Source organism: Camellia sinensis, chromosome 7 (genome assembly GCF_055761805.1).
Source record: "Camellia sinensis isolate YWXY chromosome 7, ASM5576180v1, whole genome shotgun sequence".
Taxonomy (NCBI): Eukaryota; Viridiplantae; Streptophyta; class Magnoliopsida; order Ericales; family Theaceae; genus Camellia; species Camellia sinensis.
This window is the reverse complement of record NC_138967.1, coordinates 47,294,322-47,320,000: the sequence shown is the minus strand read 5'-3', so window position 1 is coordinate 47,320,000 and position 25,679 is coordinate 47,294,322. Positions and strand designations below refer to the sequence as shown.

The window sequence follows — 25,679 nt, the reverse complement described above, 5'->3', positions numbered from 1 at the left end:
CCACATCTCTTTTCAATCGACGGAGAATAAATGGACGAAGGACATTATGCAAGCGATCAACAACTTCCTTGTTTACTTTTTCTTGTCCCTCTACCATTCCAGATATTGGATTACCAAACCAATCCTTGAATTCCTGATGAGACTGAAAAATGTGTGGCATCAAGAAATGCATTAAAGACCATAGTTCCATAAGATCATTCTGCAGTGGTGTACCAGTTAAAAGGATACGCCGTTTTGAATTGAAATTAAGAAGAGTTTGCCATCTCTGAGACTTCCAGTTTTTTATCAAATGAGCTTCATCCAAAATCAAGTATTTCCATTTCTTCCGCTTAAAAACTTTAGAATCTTGTATAACAAGTCTGTAAGTCGTTATGCATACATGGAAAGAATTAGGTTTCATCCACCCTTGCCTCTTAATTTTCCGCTCTTTTGCGCTTCCAAAATATGTTAATATTTTAAAAGCAGGACACCATTTGAGAAACTCAGTTTCCCAGTTGAGCATGACACTGGTTGGGACAACAATGAGATGTGGGGCCCATATACCCTTTTCACATGCGAGGTGTGCTAGAAGAGCAATTGTCATAATAGTTTTCCCAAGCCCCATTTCATCAGCTAGAATCCCATTAAGTCTTTTCTCATACATTGTAACAAGCCAGTCCAATCCAATATGCTGATATTCACGAAGAGGGTACTTAAGAAGAAAAGGAAATTTTGTACGCACTTTGGTTGTCGAGAATGTGTTGCCAGTTGGCTGTGCAGATCTTGCAGCAGCAGCTGCATCAGCAATTCTATTCTCACTCTCTGTTCCATCTTCCAATATTATCTTAGGTTCTACTACCTCCTCTGTAATGGGACCCACAACATGCTGAAGTTCACTAGGTTTGTCATCTTCCTCCATTGAAACATGCTGCTGCTTTGGTTCGTCATCTTCCTCCATTGGAACATGTTGCTGCTTTGGTTCAGCATCTTCCATTGCTGGAGAAGATAACAAATCCTCAGAAGCTGATGCACATGTAGACTCAGAGTCATCCTCCTCGGCATCTTCATCAATATTGCATTCCTGACAAACAGAAGCAGATGACCAAGGAAAATCAAAACATGATGTGAGCTATCAAGCAACAAGTGAAAGCACTCCTCAACATACCTGTTTATACCTTGCAAGCAATTCTTGTAAAGGAATTTCGCTCTCCTTCTGCAGTAACACAACCTGCAAAATTGTAGCTTAATTTACAGGAACTAAATTTCAAGTTAATCCAAAACCATTGAGACAAAAATCACTAATCAGAATATATCTAAATACATAATGGAAAAAGAAACTAAACTATGCATAGATAAATGATTAGAGAACTAATGTTATGTTTGGATTGAGGGGATGTGATGGGAGGTGGATGGAAGTGCAAGTATTCCCCTTGTTTGGTGTTTAATAAATACAAGGGGAAGGGGTCAAAGAGATGTCCAAACCCCTTTATTCCACTTTTTATTCACCTCCAGAATCGGTCAATTTTGGAAGGGAAGTGAAGGAGTTAGTGATTACTAAATTCGCACCACCTCTAACAAAAAGTGAATTCCAGTTATACCCATTTCTATACATAAGAACAATATTTTCCTATCTCCCTTCTCTTCCCTTCTCTCCAAAACAATATTACCTCCCTTCCCTTCCTCTTCCCTCCCTTTATTGTCTAAACAAAAGAAAGGGTAACCCTTCCCTTAGCTTTCTTTCCATTCCCCTCTTGCCTACACTTTCCTTCCTCTTCCCCTTCCCTTGCATCCAAAGAGTGTGAAAGATGCACTCTACCTCATCTATGGGCTCATTTGATTCAGCCTTTGCCAGTTCTTCCTCCTCTGACAAGGTTGTCTCATCATCCTGAAAATTGACATCAAATGAGTGAACATAACCATGAAGATGCATGTGCATATATCAAAACATAAGTCACCACAGGTATGCATCCATAGTAGAGCAGATTTCCGGTGATAATAAGCAGATAAGAATATTAAATCATCTCACAACTACATTTTAATTCCAAAGATTTTTATTTGCCAAATTTCCACACGCACAAAAAAAAAAAAAAAAAAAAAAAAAAAAAAAAAAAAAACCAGAAACAAAAACAAAAACTTGGCCATTACAAACCTAATTATTAGTTAACCTAGACTAGTAAACTGCAGGTCTGCATAGCACTTTCAACTAAACTTGCCAGCCAAGTAGCATTCTTTTATCAACAACAATCTAATAAATGTACTGCACATAGTTGCAGTTAATAAGATGAAACAGGCAGTCATCCATCCCTTAAAAACTGAAAGAGTTTAACTTATATAAGACACGGAAAATAGAATCCATAATTGAGCATGCTTACGAAGCACATACCTTTTCTTCTCCAGCTGCAAGAACAAAATCCCCATCCTCCTACATAAATTGGATACAAAAGAAAAGCAGCTTATTATCAACCCAAAAGGGACAACTAACCAGAAGAGCAAGAATAATAATTGTTGTTAGATTTGACACCATTAGATTTGACAATAGTTCATCTAACAAGAATGACCACAGCTATCAAACCATCAAAGTATGCATGTAAGACAAAGCATTATGAATAACATATTTTCCCAGAGTGAAACAAATAAAACCTATTGTTACCTAAGCTCTTCTGTTTTCCACTACCCATGTCAACAAAACACTGCAATGTAATGGGAATTTGTATGGGATATGTTTCTCCCACATACCTGACATGTATCAAAACCTAATGAGCCATTCCTCAATATTAAGGATGGAATAAGAACAAAATGTTTAGATTTAACAACAGAGGGTATCTTGCTACTTGCACGAGAGACAATTAGTAAAACCTTTCTAACACAGCATCCCACTCTATTTATATTCCAATTAAGTATATCCTTAATATTACTCTGCATGTTCAACGTCAAGTATAAACCATTCTATCTCCATGCCCAACGTAATAAGATCAAGTGAATCCACATTGGCATACAGTGGTGCAGATGGAGAATTCAACTAGCTACCAGAGAGTAAGGTTAACAAAGAGTGAAAATTACTATAGGCTGTACCTGATTCATGTTTAAACTCCAGTCTCTGCAAATACACCTTACTCATGTCATATATTTTGGCATAGTACTGCCCTCAAACTAGAACTCCAATTTAATAAAGACCACAGATGTTTCTCCACAAGGAAACCTCATACAGAACCAACTCTTACAGAAACAGACATTGGTAATCAGCACATTATTGTCACCAATGCACTTACTGCGACATCAACCTCAGGGGGTCTGCTTGGTGGTCAACTCCTGAGGCTTGTGGGTGTGGTCCCTCCAAGGTCTCGGGTTCAAAACCTCCATGTTGCAAACAATCTCTTGGGGCCAAGTCCATACCGGGCAAAAGCCCTGGCTTTAATTGGAACCAACACAAGTGGACGGTGGGATTGGTCCCCAAGATTAGTCAGTTCAATGAGCCAGATACCGAGTTATCAAAAATACAAAAGCAACTACGACATCACAGGTAAAGTGACAACAGAGAAATCTAAACCATATTGAGTGGTTTTATGGTTATATGTTTAAACAAGGAAACAAGCAGTCTAAAAAGGCATACTCATCCTAAGTCACAACAGAAACAGAAATAAAATAGCGTCCCTTTTTTCTTTACCACTATACAACCAGCAATGCCTATTTGCTACTAATCAGCTTTGACAGATTCAGAGCCAAAACAACATTTCTTTTACTAATTATCTCCTCAGCTGCAGACACTTTACAAACAAGAATCCAATAAAATCGAATTCTTAACTATGGACTAAAAAAAAAAAGAAAAGAAAAGCACTCCACCACATAGCCTTGTTCTTATCCAACACAAACTGTCAAGTTTGAGACCAGTATAAAACCTTGCACTCCACATAACTCCTCCCTCATAAGAGAGCATCTATGAAGCACGGGTACTCCAAAAATAGTGCCGTATGAGTACCGGGTACTTACCGGGGTACGGCAAAAGGAGTCCGGTACGTTTGGTTCATTCGGGTACGGCATGGGTATGGCATGGGTACGCCATGGGTACACCGGGGCCAATTTTTTTTTTTTTTTTTTTTTTTGTGCCCTTGCAAATCAGCAATTTTATTTATTTTTTTTTTATTTTTTTATTTTTTTGGTGTCCTTGCAGATCAGCAATTTTGATGTTTCTCCGTTATCCTATCTATTTGTATGAATTGTATAAGCATATCAACAAATGATTTTGATGTTTTTAAAAAGCAATTTGAACAAAAAAAAAAAAAACAAGGCTTATAAAGAGCAATTCCGTGTATGACTATGCATTATACTTTTGCTTCAAATCCTCCTAGAATTTCTTTATAAAATCTTTAATCATAACAAACTTTTAAAGTTTATGCACAAAACATTAAAAATTGATACGGTTTTAGTTGATTAGTAGTGGTTGGGAATGATGCAATTTTATGTATTATGCAAATTGCAATTGACAATCTGCCTCAATTGAGAATTTAGTCTCACCCTATAAAAATAGCAAATTGATGAGCAAAAAGAAAGATTTTAAAAATAAATTATGATCACAAATTCACAGTACGTAACATGACAAAATGAGAGATTTCACAAATATTATTTTTAACGCTTAATGATTTTAAATTATTGGAAAATGAGTAGTTCTCTTTTTAATTTTGATATTTAATTTTAATTTTAATTTTAATTTGTAGGTTGAATCATTTAACCATAATTATATAAATATATATATATCGGCGTATCGCAGCCGTACCCGTATCATACTTTTTTTGAGTTTTGCCATATCGGCGTACCCGCACCCGCACCCGCACCCGCACCGTACTCGTACCCGCACCCGTGCTTCCTTGGATAGCATGCAGCAGCCCCAGAAGGCACAAAAAATATTTCAGATCATATTGGCCCACTGATCAACCATTCTCTCTCCTAAGATTGATTTTCAAGTTACAGCGCCCACTAACATAGTCATATATCAATTAATTAAGCATTCCATCACAACAAACCTTTGAAACTTCCAAGTGACTTCAGAAATCTCAGTTTGTCTACCCTAAATTGCTAATCTTTCTCTTCCCTAGAAGTCCCCTTGCTGTGTTGGGTATCAACAAGAATGTTACAGAATGCATAATCGATATTTCAAAATTCAATACCCTTCATATCCAGAAGCTTTTAAGTGTACATAAAATAATAATAAATAGTTAATTTTAGACTTTAGACTTCATCTGCACAGCCCTACTGTCATTACCACATAAGTACACCAAGAAAAAGAAGAAATCCAGTGCATACATGCACAGATTGATTTAAGATGGCAAGCTCTATGACTACTTAATACCACTAGTATTTCTTTTGTTCCTTGTTCTCAATGCTAAGCAATTATTTACAGTTAGTAAGGGAAAACAGAGTTCACACTTCAGTCACCAAGTCTGCAATTTTGAATCATAGCATATGAAGAAGCTCCAAAAGCTGCTGCTAATTTAACAGTGCATTGAAGTTACCTCAAATGGCACGATATAAACCACAAGAGAAAGTTGGCAGACTTCTACAGTTGAAGTTGAAGGGGTTAAGATGATATTCAATGACAGTTGAGGGCGTAAAGTGTAATTAACACTAAACAATTTAGACTATATTGAAATGAAACTTTTATAGGACCTATCAGTTGGGGGAGTAAAGTGGCTGATTAGTAGCTCTTAAACTAATACCTAATTTTTAAAGAATGGCATGCCACCATTCTTAAACTTAAGTATAATACAATACTACAAATTATAAAAAGGAAAAACTACTTTAACCCCAAAACTATTACTCACAGTACCCCTTTAACTGAAAGAAGTTACTCTTTGCCACCTTGAACTATCAATTTGTATTATGACGGAAAGTTGATGTGATTTGGATCTAACATCTCAAATATTGTAAAATGCTTAAAATCACCTTATGCTTCTCTTTCCCTTCTTTTAAAATGATAATGATTAATAGGGCATGGGGTAAAATGTAATTTATCCTTTTAAAACACACAGTTTTATGAATATATCGTGGCTATATCTGATTTTCATAAGTTCTGCAGTATAGTTGTATCTGTATTGTATCCATACCCCTCCCTGTCCATATCCTTATTTGTAAAAGGCGTACAACTTGGGTGGGCCCAATCCAGGCCCAGCCTGAACTGTTTTGGGGCTTGGGCAACATATTTTTGAATTCGACTCAGATTTGGTTAGAAATTCAAAAGGCCGAATTAAATTCAGGCAAGGCTTGAGTAGAGACAACACACAACCCGAGTAACTCAAAGCTCAATTTGTATATATAACTATATAAAAATAAAAACATTAAATATATGATAATAAGATCATGTTAGAATAATTTGGATCATTAGATTATTTTCACTACATATATAATATATACACAAGTAACACAACACAAACCTTAGCCTTTCTTTTCTCACTCAGAAATGATAAAAGACTACTGCAACGGCACATCGGATTCTCGATTTTCATCTCTCTCCTCTATGTCTCTCTCACAACATATAAATTATTTATTTTGATGTTAATAATGATTTTATCAAAAAAAAAATTATTAATAACGTTTAATTTTAACAAATTAATCAACCTAGCTGCATAAACACAAAACAAACAAAAAACTATAATTTTTTTGTTATGTAGGGTATCCTTGGCCAGCTTAGCGCAAACAACCTCAGTTGCAAGTCCAACTTGGGCAACTCGGGTTGGGCCTAGACAACCTCTCAATCCAACCAATCCCACCCAATTTGCACCCCTAAATTGTACTTCATAAGGTCTAGAAAATGAACGGCAATCATGGCTTTTATTGTGTGTGCTCTATACAGAAATGCAGATAATGGTATGACTTCTTTACAATGCACTTTAGACTAGTTGTGGTTTAGCTAATCATTGACATTTTTAAATTCTTTCAAATGGATGGCAAAATTTATATAAAAGAATCAAAATAAAAATATTTATTACGCTAGTCCAAAACAATAATTTGGTACGCACTGGTGCCTGTATGAATTATACCTTTATATTTATATTTATTTTAAATAATAATAAAAAACAAAAAGGCAAGACAAAACAAAACAAACGTAACTCATATAACACAAAACCCAACCAAAAAAAAGCTCAATAAAATAATGGGACAATTGCAAAAAAATGGTATAAACTCAAAATAATTACAAAGAGATGGAAGTACAAGACTTAATTGCACAATTTTTAATACATAAATTAGTTGCACTTCCATGGCATTGCAATTATTTTGTGTTGATGCCACTTTTTTGCAATTCTCCCTAAAAAATCAAAAATTTAATTTAGCTAATCCAAGATTAAGAAAAGAAACGAAACTTTTAAAAAAGTAAAATATAAATCTATGTATATTTATTCTAACCTGTTCATCATGAAAGTCGTATCGCATATGCTTTTTGTACAGCCCTTGAGAACTTTTTGATAGATTTCCAATTTTGTGTGCTTCAACTTCTGAATTATGGTTTTCTAAAATTGATATACTACCATTACTTTCACCCTGTGATGTGAAAGGAAAACATATTACATTGAGTACTAAACTTGTTTCACTAATCAAGACAATAACCATAAACACATACAACTTACACAACGACGACCAGGGACTGCAAGTGAGTTGCCTTCATCAATCTTCGGGGGAGAAGAAAGACCGTCACTTCTACCTGCAAAGAAAGTATTCCAACATCTTAGGGACAATCACACGGTTATCAAAATCAAACAGTTAACTGCTACTTACTCTCACTGTCGTCTTCTCCCTTCTGAGTTGGCTCAGCACCATGCACCTTCAGTTCTGGACTACTTTCTCTGCTAGCTGATAATGGTCATATTGATCATGATGAATGTCATAAAAAAGATGAAGAATAGATGGCGTCCAATCAACGTGTATATGAAGTACACGTGACCACAGAATGTGTAGAAACATGTGTGTGTGTGTGTGTGTGTGTGTGTGTGTGAGAGAGAGAGAGAGAGAGAGACTCCTAATTTTATTGAATTCAATTATTTAGCACCCTTTTTCATAAGTAACAATTAGCATGTAATTTTATTGATTGGAACATAAAGTTTATTGGATAAAGCATTGAGAGAATGAAAACAGGAGTCTGAAGAAGAAAGTGAACAATAAATTATTCACCTTTATCCATATCATATCGTTTGAGTAGCTCTTCAAGAGGTAGATCTACTTCATTGTGCAGAGCAACGAGTTCTTCTAGCCGTTCTTCTTCAGTAATAAAAGCTTCATCTTCCTCAAGAGTATGCTCGTCATCTTCCTAGAGCGCCAGCATCATAACAATGGAAACATTTGTAAGTGCAGGCCCAAGGACAATACAAATAGCACATGGTAAGCCAACGTTATAGTCTAATTGTTTGACAGAAGCTGTTTAGTTTCAAGAAGCAACCACAATCCACCTTTTAAATAATAAAAGGTACTAATATCTCCAATTGTAAAGAGCAACAACAAAATCAACACTAGACTGAAGACTTCTAATATGGTCACACAGAAGAATACAGTTTGGCCAGAGCACAAAAGCAGCTTATGGGGCACATCAATAGAAAACAACATAGATTAGAATTGAAGTCATATGTGTATAAAAGTTCTGTCACAGCTGAAGACTACAGAAATTATGAGTGTTCAGTTACAGGCCCTAATAACTAAGAACAAGGCTCCAAATTAATTTCTTCCACCTTTCATGGAGAAGAGAAAGATCTCTTCTATTTCATTTGTTGTTTCCAACTTTCTTCCACAAATGAGATCTCATAGCAGACAATTCAGTTTCAATTGAAAACCTCGTTAAACAGGCATTGCAATAGTAATATTTGCATGGTGTTTTACAATTCAGTATTTTCCAGTAGGACATTTCCAGCAGAGTTGAACAGAAGATCTTATCACCATTCTCTTAACTTCAAAAGGAATAGTTATCAGCAGCTATTGCACACTCCTGCAAGCACCCATTAAAGTTCCTAAAAGTTAATATATATATATATATATATATCGACAATGCTTTAACAGGTGCTTGTTCAGATTTGCAATCACATGGTGTCTCAGTGCAGCAGTCAGTATCAGTTACCATCTAACCCTTATATGGGTTTCCAGTGCATATCTACCAAAATCCCATGGCAAAGGTCTTCTTAGTTTGCATATGGTGTTACTTAATAACAATGTAAATTAAAATGCAAATGTTAATTAGCGCCACAGGAAAATGTGCACGGTGACAGTAAAAATACGAAGAGAAGTCCTTATACCGATTCATCTTCAGACCGTAAATCAAAATCTTCATCGACATCTGCAACATTTGACTGAGATTCTGGAAAATAAATGGCAGATTTAGATCACAACGATGTGGGACTAATGCAAAGCTATTTCACGAGTTCTTTTTTCCTTTTGAACAAAGGTAAAGGCATTTGTATTCAATACAACGGTGGAATACCCAAGAGGGATTTCGCAAGAAACCAAACAGAAGTTTATTCTTACCAACATCTAACCCAACAGAAATATTTATCCTCTTTTCATCTCCTTCTTTGTGTTGAATACTCAGTTGTTCCTGAGCAGCTGTGCATGAATGTACTGCTTTAGAAGACATTGGTGAGCTCACAAGGTTTTCTGCTAGCATTGTTGAGTACCTAGTAAAAATTAAAAAAAAAAAAAAACTGCTTTACTATTAACGTGCATAACCAAAATAGCATCAGAAGGCAAATAACCTTGAATATCCCTTCTTATGTACCACAAATACAAGAACCAAGAACAACTTCATGAAAGCAGCATTATACCTTTCAGTTTGCCCCAGAAGAAACTCAAGCTGTTTATCAAGTGCTTTTTTCTTTTTCTCATCAAGCTCTGCTTGATGTTTGTAGAGCACCTGAAATTACAATATTGTGATAGGAAGATATCATAACTAATGACAGAGATTACAGTGAATGAAACCAACAACCATATTATCCTAAATGAACTTGCCAGCTTCTCAATTTTCATCCAGAATTTCTTCACATCCTTAGAAATATTAACTGCTACTTTTCTCAACCGCTGCTCTTCTTCCTGATCGCAATTGTAACAGTAACATTTATTAGTGGCAAAGAAAAATAAACAGGACCATGTACTAATGTACCATCACTACATGAACAACTCTCTGTTCTTCTCCTATCTACTATGAAATGTTTTCATCTGTTGGAAAGGAAATATGAACCTTCACTTTCTTCTCTCCCCTTGTAGCTTGGTCCAACATGCCCTTGCTGGCTCTTATAGCAACCTTCTTTGCCAGGGCCAATTTCCATTTTCTCTCTGACTCAAAGTCCTGCTAACAATTTCTCCAATGAGTACATTAATTAAAAGGAATCTCTACCTCATAAACCAGTATATGTATAGTCATCAAACATGATTTAGATATGAGTGTGTATGCATGCGCACGTGTATGTATAGAATGATCATATGGAAAAAGAGAATAAACTTAAAATGTTGGTTACCAAAAACTAATAAGATGTTAATTTCAGAAACTCATCCATTACCTTTGATAACCAAACCATCTCTTCTAAAACATGATCCCAATGCGTTTTAGGGCGCCGAGGCCCTTTAGGAGCTTCAAGTGCCTATATCAGCCAAGTTACCATCAGAAAGACACAAAAAATAGTTTTAAAAAAATTAGCAAATTCACAGCAGAAGATTAAAAAATCTGTCCGGTATATATCAAAGCCCAAATTTTCTTTATCACAACGAAGCACGAAAGTAAAATGATTGTCAATCATTAAAAAATAACAGTTTTTCATTTATTCCGTTCCACACACAAACTGATGCTGAACATGCCTTATTCACCTAATCAATAACAATAACAGCCGCTACCAAGATATTTTACAGGCTTATCATGGTAATACAAGCTGAAGGAAAAATAGTACGCAAAAGAAAACACTGGTTTCAGCATGAATATAGGTGTTATGGTATTCAACATTCAGTGTTGCCAATTCCGTAGATAGACATGTGCTAGGTGTCTATGTTGGTGTATAGGTCTGAGTTTCACAGTGATGAAAATTGAAGATGATCCAAGGACAAAACAATGAGTGCTCTAATATAATCTCAAGTACAATTGCACAACATAATCATTAATTTAGGACTCATTAATTTAATCAAATTATGATGACCAACATCAAAACTCCTAAAGCTGAAGACCATTCGACCAATCAATAAATTTAAAACATTCAAGGTTAGGCATATACCTTATTTGGGAGAATGCACTGTTTTTAACCAATCCTAAATATTTTGAATTCTGTTTTTTGGTGGGGAAGTCAACATTCTATTTATTTGGGATTTCTGTAATCAGATTTGCAAGGAGCGGAGATCTAAATAAGAGACAGATGGTAGTAGTGTCAGAGCCATGTGCAAGTGCAGTTACACCCCCCTTGGATATAACTGTCAGTTCCAATTAGCTAAATCTACTCTCAAATCTTTCATTCGTTGAATCATAAACCATTGTTTCCCATGAAGGAAGAGCTCAAGGGGGTGCGTGTGGGAAAGAGGGAAAGATTCCACTCTATAACCAAATAATGGAATCAAGATAAGCCACATTAGGAATCTACACACCCAAAATCATTTCAAACTAACACAAATTCAATTTCAAGCCAGAAACAACCTCAAAAGACAACAGCACACACCAAAGAGAATCTAATTGCTCTGCAGAAGCCCACAAAAACAATGGCCTCAGTTATGAAAAACAAATAGGAGACCATCAAAGGAAAACCATCCACAAACCCTACATGAACCCCTTCAAAAAACAACCTCAGACGATCTTATCAATCATCCCACTCAAAGCCTCCAATGCCTAGCAAATCTCCTCGCCTTGTTGCAAACTCTTTAAAACTTAAAAAAAAATAACCCAGAAATGCATTAACAAAACAAAATTTGACTATGAATGCGTAAGCATGTGAATTGGAAGATTTTTACACACAAAGGAAAACTTCTAGAGTTCAAATTAGGTCTAGTGTATGCATACAAGATCAAACTAAATTGGTATTTACTTCAAATGTTTTGTTTATAAAATTTAGTACTTTTAAGTCTTTTCTCTCCAATAATATTTTTCTTCTTATTCTTCTCTTTATAATCAATATCAATTTATTAATACTATATCAATCCTTGGTATTAACTTCAAACATTTCATTTATAAACTCCATTAATTTTATTGATTTAGTGTTATTGATGAACTTGATTTTAAATTAGTTGGTTAAGTACCCAGGGTTTAGCTCTCTATACATGAAATTGTTTGTCTCCACTATTTCACATATTATAGAAGACACCATGAGAGTATCACCATATACAATAGAGTACGATAAAAATTTAAAAAAATAAAAACAAAAAAAAGAGAACTTGAAATTATGGGCCCTCAAAAATTAATTCTTCAGTGAAATCAACTGAGTAAAAAAGAAGAATCACAAAGCCTCTCTTTAAGCATAAAACAAAACAACAATAGCTTAAACCTGTGAATCGCTATCTCTCCATCCTCAATGTATACAAATCCTCTCCCTTCAAACTCACTACATCAAGCACAGGTGGAAAACCATCTAGACCTTCCTCACTTTCTTCAAATGGCACCCCTGAGCCCAACTATAAAATTCTAGCCCAAGAGCTGACATAACCCAACTAATCCAAAAATGACAAACAATGAACATAATTAAAAAAAAAAATCTCTAGTTGCATCACAATGAAATGAAGATGAGCACAAGTTTGCAACTTTCCTGCACATGCAACAACGCCAATTAGGAAGAACCAAACCCCCTCATTCACGAATTGTCCAATGTGAAAATTGAGTCCAAAGCTAGAATCTAAACAACAATCGATTGCCACCCTGGTGGAAACTCCCAATTTCCAAATTTCTTCCTACGGAAGGATCTCTCTATGCCACTATAGATAAAAGAATAGCATGGTTTGAAAAAAATCACCCACTTGACCACTTCCACTTCAATTTTTATGTTTTTCAAATATATAAATTTCATTAGTAATGCACCATTTGTGCAACAATGGTACAAATCTGGCATTATTTGTCTCAATATTTAGATGGGATCACTAGCAAATAAAGGCACCTAATCATGTTTCAACTGCATCACCAACATACAAAAAATCACATATTTCTACATTTTATGGTATTGTGAATTCCCTATTGATGCGAAATATAAGAAGCTTAAGGAAGAGTAAATTCAAAGAAGCGGTGATATTTGGAAATTGGAATGGTTTCAAAGAGAAATGGATAGGAACCATACATAATCATATTTCTAATATTATTATAGTTTTATTTTATGATTATTTTTATATTTCTAGGATTTTTAGGCGAGAGCTATTTTGATAATTTTGCCTTCATGGGCTATAGGGATCGCCCATGAGTCGTCTTGTGAGTCAAGTTATTTAATTAGGCTTTGTTTTTATTTCTAATTTAATCTTAAATTAGTTTTGGAAGTCAAAGGCTCTGCTTGGAGTTTTGTAAATTTAATTTCATCCTTTGGTTTGAGTGTGGTGTTTGGTGAGAGCTTTCAAAAATTGATTCCACACCCACTGTCGAAAACACATCTACCCGGTTATCCTCCCGAACGTTCGGCCGGTTGACCGAAACAGTATTTTTTTTTTTGGCACCTGTTATTTTCATATTTTAAATAAAAAATATTTTCAGAATTTTTTTTAAATTTTTTATGAGCTTTGAAAATAATTTTGAGTTGTGTGTTTGGTTATGAGTTGTAAGTTTTTTAATCATATGTCATATTAAAAATTTCAAACTCAATTCGAAACTCTTTTCAAAACTCATAATCAAACAAATTTTCCATACTCAAACCATAATTCCAAAACTCACAAACTTAAAATACAACTTTATTCTCAAATCATAATTCTAAAACTCTACCAAACGCTACCAAAGACATTTTGATAGTTTCTTATTTTAGTTTTAGTTGATTTAGGAAGTAATCCTATATAAAGTCATGCAATACTTATAATTTAATAGAGTTGATATTTTATAAAAGTTGAGAACTTAGAAGTTTCTTTATGGGTTGTGTAATGCAATCAAATCCTAGGTGTGCTATCAAAGGAATTCTAAGGATGATTCCTAAATCTATCATCTTCTTCTCCTTTCTTCTTCTTTTCTGTTTTAGTTTATTGCAATGTTTTAAAAACCGGACCGGTGAGCGAACCGGAAAAGGGATCGGGTGGACGGGTCATCGATTCAACCGTTGGGTTGAACCGGAATCGAACCGTGATGTAATAAATATATTAAAATTACATTTAAATAAAAATATAAGTAATAAAATTATAAATTAAAAATATTAAATTATCTTAAATATTTGTCCTAATATTTTTTTTACTGAAAAAGATAATAATATATTTTAAAATATTATTAATTTCAATTTTGGAAGATGAAATCAAATATTTAATATTCCTTCTATATGATTTTAATTCAAATAATTTGATTGAAATGAGAGCAAAAATTTTAGAGAAATATCAAAATTTCAATATTCTCTCCAATACATTTGATTGAATCCCACATGGATTTCTTGAGTTTTTTTGAAAGAATTTTTTCTTATAAATAGGTGAAGACTTTCACAATAATTTCATCAAGCTCTTAATGAGATTCCTCACAAGAGGAGACCCTTGAAAAAGAGTTTCAAATTAAAATTTTCTTATATTTATATATATATAAAATAAGAAAGAAAGAAAAGAAAGAAAAAAAAATAAAAAAAAGAAAAACTATAAACAAAAAAAATCGAGCCGGACAACCTGGCGAACTGGCTCCGGGTCGACCGGTTCGCCGGTTCAATCGCCGGTTTTTCCGGTTCTCGCTAAATATGCCGGTTTTGAGTTTTGGCCGGTTCAGAGGGTATGTCCGGACCGAAACCCCGACCGGTCGACGGTTCAACCGGTCGAACTGGCTGGTCCGGTCCGGTTTTCAAAACCTTGGTTTACTGTTCACGAGTTACTGTTCACATCCTCATAACAGCCCCTAAATAGTGCTAAAATCCCATCTTTCATGCTTAAACTCTTACCTATTGTTAAAATCCACCTACTCTCCACCTACTTCACCCACTTAAACCTACTCCACTAAACCTAACCCACTACACCACTACCACCTCACCTACTCCACTAAACCTAACCCACTACACCACTACCACCTCCACTTCACCTACTCCTTACCTACTACACACTCACCCTCTTCTATATATAGGAATCATGAATCATTGTAATAAATAACAACATATCAATCAATAATAATACATACAATTTATTCTCTCTCTTTCTCTATACATTATTTCTTACATGGTATCAGAGCTGGTTTAAAACCTAGTATTTTCGCTTCCCCGGCGGGCGGCAACCTCACCTTAGCCGCCCGCCGGACCTCAACCTATTCCGCTGATAAAATCAACAAAGATTTGTGCAACTGTAGTCATGTGTGAGGCTGATGGAGAAGAATTCTTCACCTCATATGACGAGACAGTCTGGAACTGGAATTCTGCAGCAGCTAGATTATAGCTTGGTTGAGTGCCAAGCTTTGGTTCTTCCACCCACTCTTGAACTTGCCCAGCAAAGTGTGAAGGTTCATGCTTGTGTTGGAGGGACTAGTGTGCGCGAAGATCAGCGCATTCTCTCCAGTGGGGTTCATGTTGTTGTTGGTACTCCTGGTCGTGTGTTTGACATGTTGCGGAGACAATCACTTCGCCCTGTTTACATCAAAATGTTTGTCTTGGATGAAGCTGATGAAATGCTGTCACGAGATTTTTAAAAATCAGATCTATGATATTTTCCAGTTGCTGCCACCCAAAATCCAGGTTGGGGTGTTCTCAGTTGCTGCCACCCAAAATCCAGGTTGGGGTGTTCTCTGCCACAATGCCACCAGAGGCTCTTGAAATCACCAGGAAATTCATGAATAAGCCTGGAAAGAGAAAAAGCTCATGCTAGGATTTGCGAAGTGATTCGCTGCAGGAATTTTGGCTTTGGATGAAACCCTTACCATACTCCACTCATTCTCTCCTCCATTTGATTTCAAAAATCACTTATTTTTATTTATTTTTTCCAAGTCACTTTTCCTCTTTTTTTAAATACCCCACTTTATTTTGAAACAATCGCACTGATGTTTTTCATATAATCCATCTATAAATATTTTTTATCTATTTTCTTTCTCCCTTGTTTTCTTTCATTTTATTTTTTTTTTCAACAAAACACTCCCAAAAAAAAAACAAAAAAAAAAAAAAACAACATTTTACAAACTTGTCATTTCTTCATGCCGGGGATCAACCCCGATCAGCATTTTACACCATAAAAAAAATAAAAATAAAAAAACACAAAACAAAACAAAACACAACCAACACAAATCGGAACAGTGGGATTTTTCTTCTCGCCTATTCTGCCGGTCTTTTCTTCTTGCCACCGTCTTGGGCGGCCCTTGCCGGTGTTGCCTCCGTGTTTCCCACTCCACTGGGCATGATCACTACTCCCTGCTCCTCCACTGCAGCATATGGCGGCCCTCCAAATCGGAACATAAAACTGGCCTTCCGCTTCAGCTCCTTGTTTTCCGCCTTTAGCACACTTATCTCTGCTCGCGCATCCTTATACATGCGTTGGAGCAGAGCCAGTTGGGCGTTTAACTGCTGCACCTCATTTGTCCTACTCTGCAGCCGGTTCGACAAATTTGTAACCGCAGTCATGGTTTCCACACATGACTTCAAGGTATATTGATTGGCCTCCACATCCGACTGCACCGCCATTTTTTGCTCCACCGACCGCATCGGAAAGTTCAACGGAGCAAAACCAGAGGTGTTTGGTTGAGGTTCACAGGCCACCGCACCAGTTATCTCTCTTGTTGACTCGTTGAGGTCGGGAAAGAGAGTGAGCAGACCACGGGAAGAAGAGGCTATGTTCTGGGTAGCTGAACGGGAAGAAGAAGCCATGTTTTTGGGTTGCTGAGTGTTTCAGAGAAGGGTTGGTTACAGAATGTTACAGAGAACGAAGAGGTTTCAACTGGTTTGTTATGCTTCCAAGCCTCAGACTTCGCTTTGGTTTATAAAGACAGAGACGACGAGGCCGACACGCGCTCTGTCAATCACGTGCATCGCCGCGTGTCAGGCGCCCCTTTTGATGGCTCGACGCTTTCTGTCGGGCACGTCTTTTGATGAAGTGGGCGCGCCTTTTGATGGCACGTCTTTTTATGGATTGGGCACGCCTTTTGAAAGATTGGGCACACCTTTTGAGGGTGCGACTTTTTAGGGGTCCGACAAGACTCTGTAAACTGTCCCGACATTGATTCCGGTTAGCTCCTTTATGGGTCCGACAAGACTCTGTAAACTGTCCCGACATTGATTCCGGTTAGCTCCTTTATGGGTCCGACAAGACTCTATAAACTGTCCCGACATTGATTCCGGTTAGCTCCTTTATGGGTCCGACAAGACTCTGTAAACTGTCCCGACATAGATTCCGGTTAGTTTCTACAAGGGTCCGACAAGACTCCGTAAACTGTCTTCTACAACGGTCCGACATGACCCCATAAACTGTCTTCTACAACGGTCCGACATGACCCCATAAACTGTCTTCTACAACGGTCCGACATGACCCCATAAACTGTCTTCTACATCGGTCTGACACCGCCATCCAGTGTCCTCTACAACGTTATGACACCACCATACAGTGTCTTCACCAACGGTCTGACACGACCATACCGTGTCTCCTATTCTTTTTTTATGTATTTTCTTGTTTTGTTACTCTCTCCAAACTCAAGTTGGTTAGTTCCTATCCCCCTTGAGTTTGCGGGGGGCTGTTAAAATCCACCTACTCTCCACCTACTTCACCCACTTAAACCTACTCCACTAAACCTAACCCACTACACCACTACCACCTCACCTACTCCACTAAACCTAACCCACTACACCACTACCACCTCCACTTCACCTACTCCTTACCTACTACACACTCACCCTCTTCTATATATAGGAATCATGAATCATTGTAATAAATAACAACATATCAATCAATAATAATACATACAATTTATTCTCTCTCTTTCTCTATACATTATTTCTTACACCTATTTATTACCCTAAACAAATGCTACTTGTCCCCTATATTCTTATTGAAATTGCAGCCATAAAATCCAATTAAAATCAGACCCAAAAGGTTAGATCTGCTGCTGTCCCTAGTTGTCCTGCATCACCTATTCAAGTTCCCGTTCAATCAACCAAATCATCCATGTTTTAGGTAGTAATGATTGATATAATGGTGTGTTGCAAGAAATAATTAAGATGAAGTATGTATAGGAGCTCCTACTTTCATAGTTGAGGTGTTCCCCTTCCAATATAAATGATTGAGAAAATAATGTATCTTCGAAGTTTAGAAATCAACATTTGCAATAATAACAAAATCATTCCCACCTGCCACACAAAGGTGCAACAAAAATGAAATCACAAAAAATAGATTTCAAAATTTTACCTTTTGTCGCCTAGCCCTTGTTTCATGATCAAGCTTAGACCTTGGACCTTTGGAGGCCATGGTTAAATGACAACATATAGCATAACAAAAGGCCTGAGGATTAAAAAAAAAATCATTAAAGATATTTGTTCAACCAATCATTGAACTGGTAGTAAAAGAAAACATTAGAAGAGCACAAAAAGATCAAGATACAAGATATTTCAAGCACATTGTATAAGATCCTCAGCAATGCAACACTAGCTTCAACAAAGTACAAAATGTCAAATCTCGGGAAAACTAGAAAAAAAAATGGGGAGGTTGAGATGAAAACAGAAAAATGAGCACCTGCACGTCAAAACACCTAACTTGTCCCTGTATGATTACTTCCTACCGTGACCAGGTATGCATGTACCTATGCCCAATGAAGCACATGAGAAAGCCCATCATAAATATGTAACCAAAATTTAATGAGATAAATAATCTTTCCTACTTTAAGAAGCCATAAAGAAGAGCGTAAAGTTCTTACTTCTTGAAAGTATGAACCAAACCAAAATAAAGTTCTCACTTCTAGAAGCAGACCAGAATTATGGTTTATGTTAAGTTCAAATTCTCTAAAGAAATAGAATCATTTATGCACACAATCACACACTTTTCCAAAAAGAAAAGAAAGACAAACAATATTTCCGTAAACTTAACTAGACTCCTTACAACTCAAAAATGATATCTCCAAAGGGGGGCTTGCTTTTTTCCCGTGTGATAGATAACCACCACCACACTTACAACGAGTAGACACTGAACCTAATTGAAGAGGACCTAAAAGAGAGGTTACAATATATTAACTTATACAAGAAATGAAGCATACTAAGGCCTCGTTTGGCAACAGGCCGGTTTAGCCAAAAGCCAAAAAGTTACTAAGGCCTCGTTTGGCAAGAGGCTATTTTAGCCAATTAGCCAAAAAGTTACTAAATTTGCCAAAAAGCCAACAACCCATATCAAAAAGTCAAAGATTCTCTTTTCTCTCTACTTTTTGCACATCTTTTCGTAATTAGCCAAAAAGTCATCCCAAACATACAAGTTTTTTTTACCTACTTTTTTAGCCAAATAGCCAAAAAGTTACTAAATTAGCATGTTCCCAAACGAGGCCTAAAAAAACCAAAAAGCCTACAACCCATACCAAAAAATCAAAAATTCTCTTCTCTCTACTTTTTGCACATCTTTTCGTAAAAAGCCAAAAAGTCATCCCAAACATACTAGTTTTTTTTAGCTCATATTTTAGCCAAATAGCCAAAAAATTACTAAATTAGCATGTTCCCAAACGAGGCCTAAGTAACTTTTTTTATTTACACCCCCAAAAAAAAAAAAAATCCTTGGGGGTACAAACAAACTAAAAAAAAAACACCCAAATAGTACACATTGATGTGTGTTTGGGAGGGAAAAGATTGGGTACACACCTAACCTTTGGCATAGTGAATAAAGTGATTGCCCCGAGACTTGAACTCATAACCTCAATGTTATTAGGCCAAGGTTTTACCATTGAACCAAACAGACTAGACAGACTAACTATACAACAATATTCTACAACTAGCAAAAACAGACTCCTAAAAATAACAACAATATATTTTTCCATTTTTTCTTAGGGGTCCAAGGTAAAGAAGACTTCAAAGATAGATTGAAGTGTTGGTGTATGTCACAAACCAAAGTCCACCAATCAATTCTTATTTAAAGCTCACCATATACCTCTCTAGGACACCATCATGGCACCCTCCAAGTCAAAATTAACCATTTGGGATTATTTCTACTTTCTTGGACATTAACTACCCATGCGGGACAATAAGTCATGTTAATGACATTCTAGACTATAGATCAATTGACAATTTATATCGTTCTAAAAAACTAAACTAAACTAATAATTTGATATCGTTTTTTAGAACTAAACTAATAATTTGATATCTTTGCCTCATGTAAAACCTTAACTCAATAACCCTCTTCCAAACAGTTGTATGAGGACTCATTAGGTCCAAAACCACTAGCAAGGATGTCCGATATTAGCTTATATTTTTCACATTCAATAGTTTATTAGGGAAATTTTACTAAATATCCATTTTGATGAACAACAGGCCTATCATCACATCAACACCAACTCAAACCTTAGCTCGGTTATATAATGCTCACATCTTCCAACCAGATATTCTTATATATAGCCAATAACACCACTATAAAAACAAACCTAACAGCTTGCTGAGTTTCACAAAACAAGAAGCTCAATCCATAACCATAGGTACTTTAACCATCCTTTATTGGAAGTTCATAAATAAAAGCAATGTCTTGAAAGCAGTACCATAATATGTAAATAGCTCCATAAAATCCCGGTAACCATCAAATTATTAAGATTATGAAAACTACAGCCAATTCCTCACCCCTACCCAAGAAGGAAGAATCATAATTTGAGACAGTGAGTGTTTTTTTTTTTTTTTTTTTTTTGGGGGGGGGGGGGGGGGGGTGGGGGGGTGTGGCTAGCGGTATTGCATGGCATATTTTTATTTTTATTTTTATTTTAAAGCACAATAACATCAAGTTCAAACTGGAAAGCACAAAATGAAAATAAAGGTTTCAGGAAAAGCATAAGCACAATAACATCAAGTTCAAACTGGAAAGCACAAAATGAAAATAAAGGTTTCAGGAAAAGCATAACAAGGTCAAAATATTGCAAGTCCATTTTTCGTTTCTGAAATTTTATCAAAAATTAGTTGCATTTTTAGCATTTCAAAGCAACATCTAGAGGGGAGTATTATCATACACTAAATGCATGTTCGTATCTCCATTAGGTTACCAAGTAAATAAAAGAAAACCCCCCATAAAACCAGAGATCCTCAACTAGTCAAACTAACCCAACTTTCCTTCCAATTTTCTCAACAACCAAATCGACGGTAAGAGCTTTGAAATAAACAAAAACACAGAACCTCAACAAAGAGGTCTACATATATACATACACGCCTATATAGACACACATATCTACACATACGAGAACTCACCGGCTAGAATCTATTCGATCTTTCTCGAAAAATCAAGCAAACAAAGCACCGGTCCTCCCTTCACAGCTCCTTTCGAGTGCAAATAATGAGGGGCAAAAAGAAAAAAACACAAAATGAGAGTGTGGAAGAGAGTTGTATGAGGAGGGGGGTGTAAATATAGACAGAGAGAGAAGGAGATCTAGAGAGAGAGGGCCAAAACCCTAAGGTCAGCCAAGGGTGTTGGCTCTAAGTGATGTTAGGGTTTTCGGGGGGTACTGCTCCAATTTAAGCACCGATAGGTTCCAACGAGTCTCTCAGATCTAAAAAATATACATATACATACATAAATAATTATATATGAATTTGAGTATAACAAGGCTACTCTCTTCTTGTTCTCACTTTTTTTCAGTTAATTTCTTCTTTTTTTTCCACGGAGGTAATGGAATTGGAGGGTCTCAATATCTCTCTGTCTACGACGATGATGAGGGAACCGTAGGGATACAGGTTTTGGATAAGTATTATTTAGGGCTAATATTGAATATATCCAATCCGGCGGCTAAGGTTTGTTTCTTAATTAAAGCAACTACAGAACGGATCTAACTCAGAACCAAATTTGAGTACATAAAAGAGTTTCAAGCATGGAAGGGGCGAGTGAACTACGGAACGGATCAAGAACACACCCCCCGGTACTAAAAGCCAACTCCGACGCAACAGTGGAAATAGGCATGGCCAACACATCCTTTGCTATTTGTGATAGCACTATATATTTTGTTGCATTAACCTTCCAATAATCCAATACCTCAAATTTTTTATTTCTTTAAAGATGCTCAACCTCGGCCAAGTATTTTTCCAATTCCGACTTACTTCCACTAGTAAATTGATCCTCCAAATAGGAACTAACTTGAGACTCAATGAGAGAATGTGAATCATCATCATCTATCACCATTTCTGATACCTCACTCACACTAGGGACTTTCTCATTTGATGAATAAAGTGTGGCATAATGGTTGTATTAACAAGTCAAACAAGTCTTAACCTTATCCACCATGTCATCCACCTTATTCTTATCTCCAAGAAACAAATTTGAGAAACAAAACACCAAGTATATCATCTTTTTTGTAGGATCAAGAACAACGGCAACATACAATAATATATTGATCTTATTCTCATCCCCCCAACACTTGATAAACTTTTGTTTCATACTCTGTGCACAAAATATCATCAAACCAAACCAAACCAAGCCAAGCCAAGCCTAGCCTTTAAGTCCCATCAAATGGGGTCGGCAGCATGAATCCTCCTTTTCCACTCGACTCTATCCAAGGCCATTTCTTCTATTGGTACTACGCCTACCTATTCTCAAATATACTCATTCCTAACTCTATATTTTCTAGTCTTTCTACACATCCACCTTAGCATCTTCATCTCAGCAACACTCATCTTATCTACATGTTTCTTAGTTGCCCAACATTCTGTCTCATACAACAACATTAGTGTAATAGCTGTTCTATAGAACTTTTCTTTTAGTCTAGTAGGTACTCGTTTATCACAAGTATCCCAAACGCACTCCTCCACTTAAACCACCCCGCCTTAATTCTATGGACCACATCCGCTCCAATCTCCCCACCCATTGTGATAATCTATCCCAAATAATGAAAATGTTCACTCTTAGATAGTTCTTGATTCTCAATCTTCAATTCTCCTCTGCTTCCATTGTTACTGTTACTAAAATTACACTCGAAAATTAATTAATTGATTGTATTTTCAATAACAAACATTTCTCTAAAAAAAACATTAGATATAACAAAAAGGGACCCCAAAAATTTCTTTGTTACAAGATAAAATAGTTTTAAAAATCTCACAAACAACTTACATTTTTTCCAATCCTCCCCATTCAAAATCCTCCTTATCCCACCATCAACATCCTCGATGTATGTTTCAAGATTGGAATCCTCATACTACAAACAGGAAAAAACCTCCTCAAACTTTTCGGCAGCCTAACATTAAATATGTTGAATTCCATCTTGTGAGTACATCTAGGCATACAAGAGAATTTGTTTCAAATTTTAGTGTGGTCGCACACTGCTTAAAACCATCATGTCAATTAGGAGAAGACCTCACATACCTCACCGCAAGTCTAATATTTGCAATAAGATCATCCATTTCCTTCAACCCATCACTCAAAACAAGATTTAGAATATGTGCACAACAACACATATGTAAAAACTCATGATTCAAGATGGTCCCCTTTCACTCTTTGGTATTTCTTTTCAAGAATTGAACGGTAAGATTATTGGAACTAGCATTATCAATTGTTCAAGTGAAGATACTATCGATGTTGCACTCAAGCAAACATGTCATAATTTTTTTACCCAAAGTTTTCCCCTTGTGATCTTCAACTTATTGGAAATTGATGATTCTTTTTTGTAGTTTCCAATTTAAAGTGAATGAGCCGTTAAGACACATGTAACACAAATTTTGAATAGTTGTCCACACGTCCGTAGTGAATCAAACTCGACGACCCTTCATAGCCTTTTTCAACCTATCCCTTTCAAATTTGAATAGGTTAACCACCTCTCGAGCTATGGTATGACGAGATGCGATTGGTGTGAATTTGGGTTGCATAACATTAAAAAATCTTTTAAACCCCAACTCCCCCTACAAATCTAAAGGCCAACTCATCAATAATAACCATCTCGGAAAGAGCTCTTTTGCAAGGATCAAAATTGAAAGTCGTTGCCACTACAACATCAACACCCTCTTCACCATTTTGTTTTAGTTTAAAATTCAATGTTTGTTGCCCACCTATATCATTATTTGGAAATTTTTTGCAATTGGGTGTATGACCTTTCAAGTTGTTAGTCCCATGAGTCCTCGAGTTGGCCATAAACCCTTTTTGGCAATATTTTCAATACGTTTCTCATCAACCCTTCAACCTTATCAAAATGATCCCAAACCGTGGATTGAACTCTCGCACTACCCTCACTCTTTCTCTTGATTGGGGGTTTAGGCGGCTTAGATTGGGGTGAGGGGACATTAGTATTAGAATTAGAGGATTATGGGGGTAAAAGAGGGTTTGGTGTTGGTGGAGATTCAATACTATGAGTAGTCATTTACTCCATTCAAATCGTTTGTAAACGCCGGTAGCAAAATGAAAATTACATTTGCATATAAAATTACAATAAGATTTATCATAACAGATCAATGTAAATGAAGCCACAATCAATCAACATTCTCATCACCCTTATTGCAATTAAAAAAATAAAATATCAGTGACTAGTTAGTTTTCCTCCAATTGCATTGAAACGATAATGTTGACAACCAAAATTTTAAATATTTCGCTTCCAAAATGTGAAAAACAAAATAAAATCATTCAACAGCTAGAAAACATAAACAAAATTGTAAAATCACCCATTTTTTGGGAGGGATTTTTTAGCAACAAACAAATACCCTTCTCAAAAAGAGAAGATACAAAACCAAAAACCAGATTCAAGAGCACAACATTTAATTCAACTAATAACAAATGATTAATCACTAAACCAGCTCAGATTAACACTTGTTCAAAACAAAACACAGACACAATCAAACAAGACCAACACATGACATTTGCAACAGCTTAAAGACAAAGGCATGTAAGTGTAAATTAAAGGCCATCTCAAAAAAAACAAAATTCAGCCTTTCCCAAACCCTAGAGTTTATACCCACCCTCAAAAGTCAATAATTTTGAGTTAAAAGCAAACCTCCAGAGAGAGAAACCATTTGTTTGAAAACCTTATATGGGAATGGGAGTTCAAAACAAACTAGGACATTGAATTTCAAACCCAATAGCAATCTAAACCACATAAAAATCCACACACAAAAAAGAGCTGTCGCAGTGAGAGAGAGAGAGAGAGAGAGAGAGAGAGAGAGGACCTTGCTTGGGCTCGCGATTATCGCCGGTCGCCGGTCACCGCCGTAGAGAGAGAGAGAGACAGAGAGAACGAGCGAGAGAAGCGAAGGAACGAGGCTGCTCAGTTGCTATCTACGTTTACTGGGAAAAAACAAATCTAGGGTTAGGAAATAAAAGCCAATCTGACGGTGGAAATTTTTTTTAAAAGAAAAAATAAGAAATAAAAACCAATCTGACGGTGGAATTTTTTTTTTTAAAAGAAAGAAAATTAAAATGTGTACGGACGCGGATAGATTTTACAAAATTTGGGACCCATCCACAACCCGTAAACTACCCCACAAGTGGATCCGTACTTGACTCTAGGCATCCCA

General features: G+C 36.2%; 1 protein-coding gene across 3 annotated transcripts in view; it reads right to left on the bottom strand.

Annotated features, from left to right (window-relative positions):
- Window positions 1-25,451, bottom strand: part of PIE1 (SNF2 domain-containing protein / helicase domain-containing protein) — a 34,632-nt gene extending 9,181 nt beyond the window's left edge. The window contains exons 1-17 of one of the 3 annotated variants that reach the window (XM_028197455.2): window positions 25,332-25,451; window positions 18,757-18,823; window positions 18,433-18,525; window positions 10,503-10,583; window positions 10,184-10,291; window positions 9,955-10,035; window positions 9,771-9,859; window positions 9,475-9,623; window positions 9,246-9,307; window positions 8,137-8,272; window positions 7,744-7,818; window positions 7,596-7,669; window positions 7,375-7,509; window positions 2,363-2,401; window positions 1,796-1,864; window positions 1,145-1,207; window positions 1-1,060 (exon numbers count right to left, since the gene is read on the bottom strand). The exon at window positions 1-1,060 is cut by the window's left edge and continues 2,070 nt beyond it. In XM_028197455.2, coding sequence (XP_028053256.2) covers window positions 1-1,060; window positions 1,145-1,207; window positions 1,796-1,864; window positions 2,363-2,401; window positions 7,375-7,509; window positions 7,596-7,669; window positions 7,744-7,818; window positions 8,137-8,272; window positions 9,246-9,307; window positions 9,475-9,623; window positions 9,771-9,859; window positions 9,955-10,035; window positions 10,184-10,291; window positions 10,503-10,583; window positions 18,433-18,492 — 2,281 coding nt within the window. In that variant the 5' untranslated portion in view covers window positions 18,493-18,525; window positions 18,757-18,823; window positions 25,332-25,451. Of the gene's footprint in view, window positions 1,061-1,144; window positions 1,208-1,795; window positions 1,865-2,362; window positions 2,402-7,374; window positions 7,510-7,588; window positions 7,670-7,743; window positions 7,819-8,136; window positions 8,273-9,245; window positions 9,308-9,474; window positions 9,624-9,770; window positions 9,860-9,954; window positions 10,036-10,183; window positions 10,292-10,502; window positions 10,584-18,432; window positions 18,526-18,756; window positions 18,824-25,331 lie in introns of those variants that run through there. The other 2 variants (XM_028197456.2, XM_028197457.2) reach the window with 2 other exon arrangements.
- Between the last annotated feature and the right edge of the window lie 228 nt (window positions 25,452-25,679).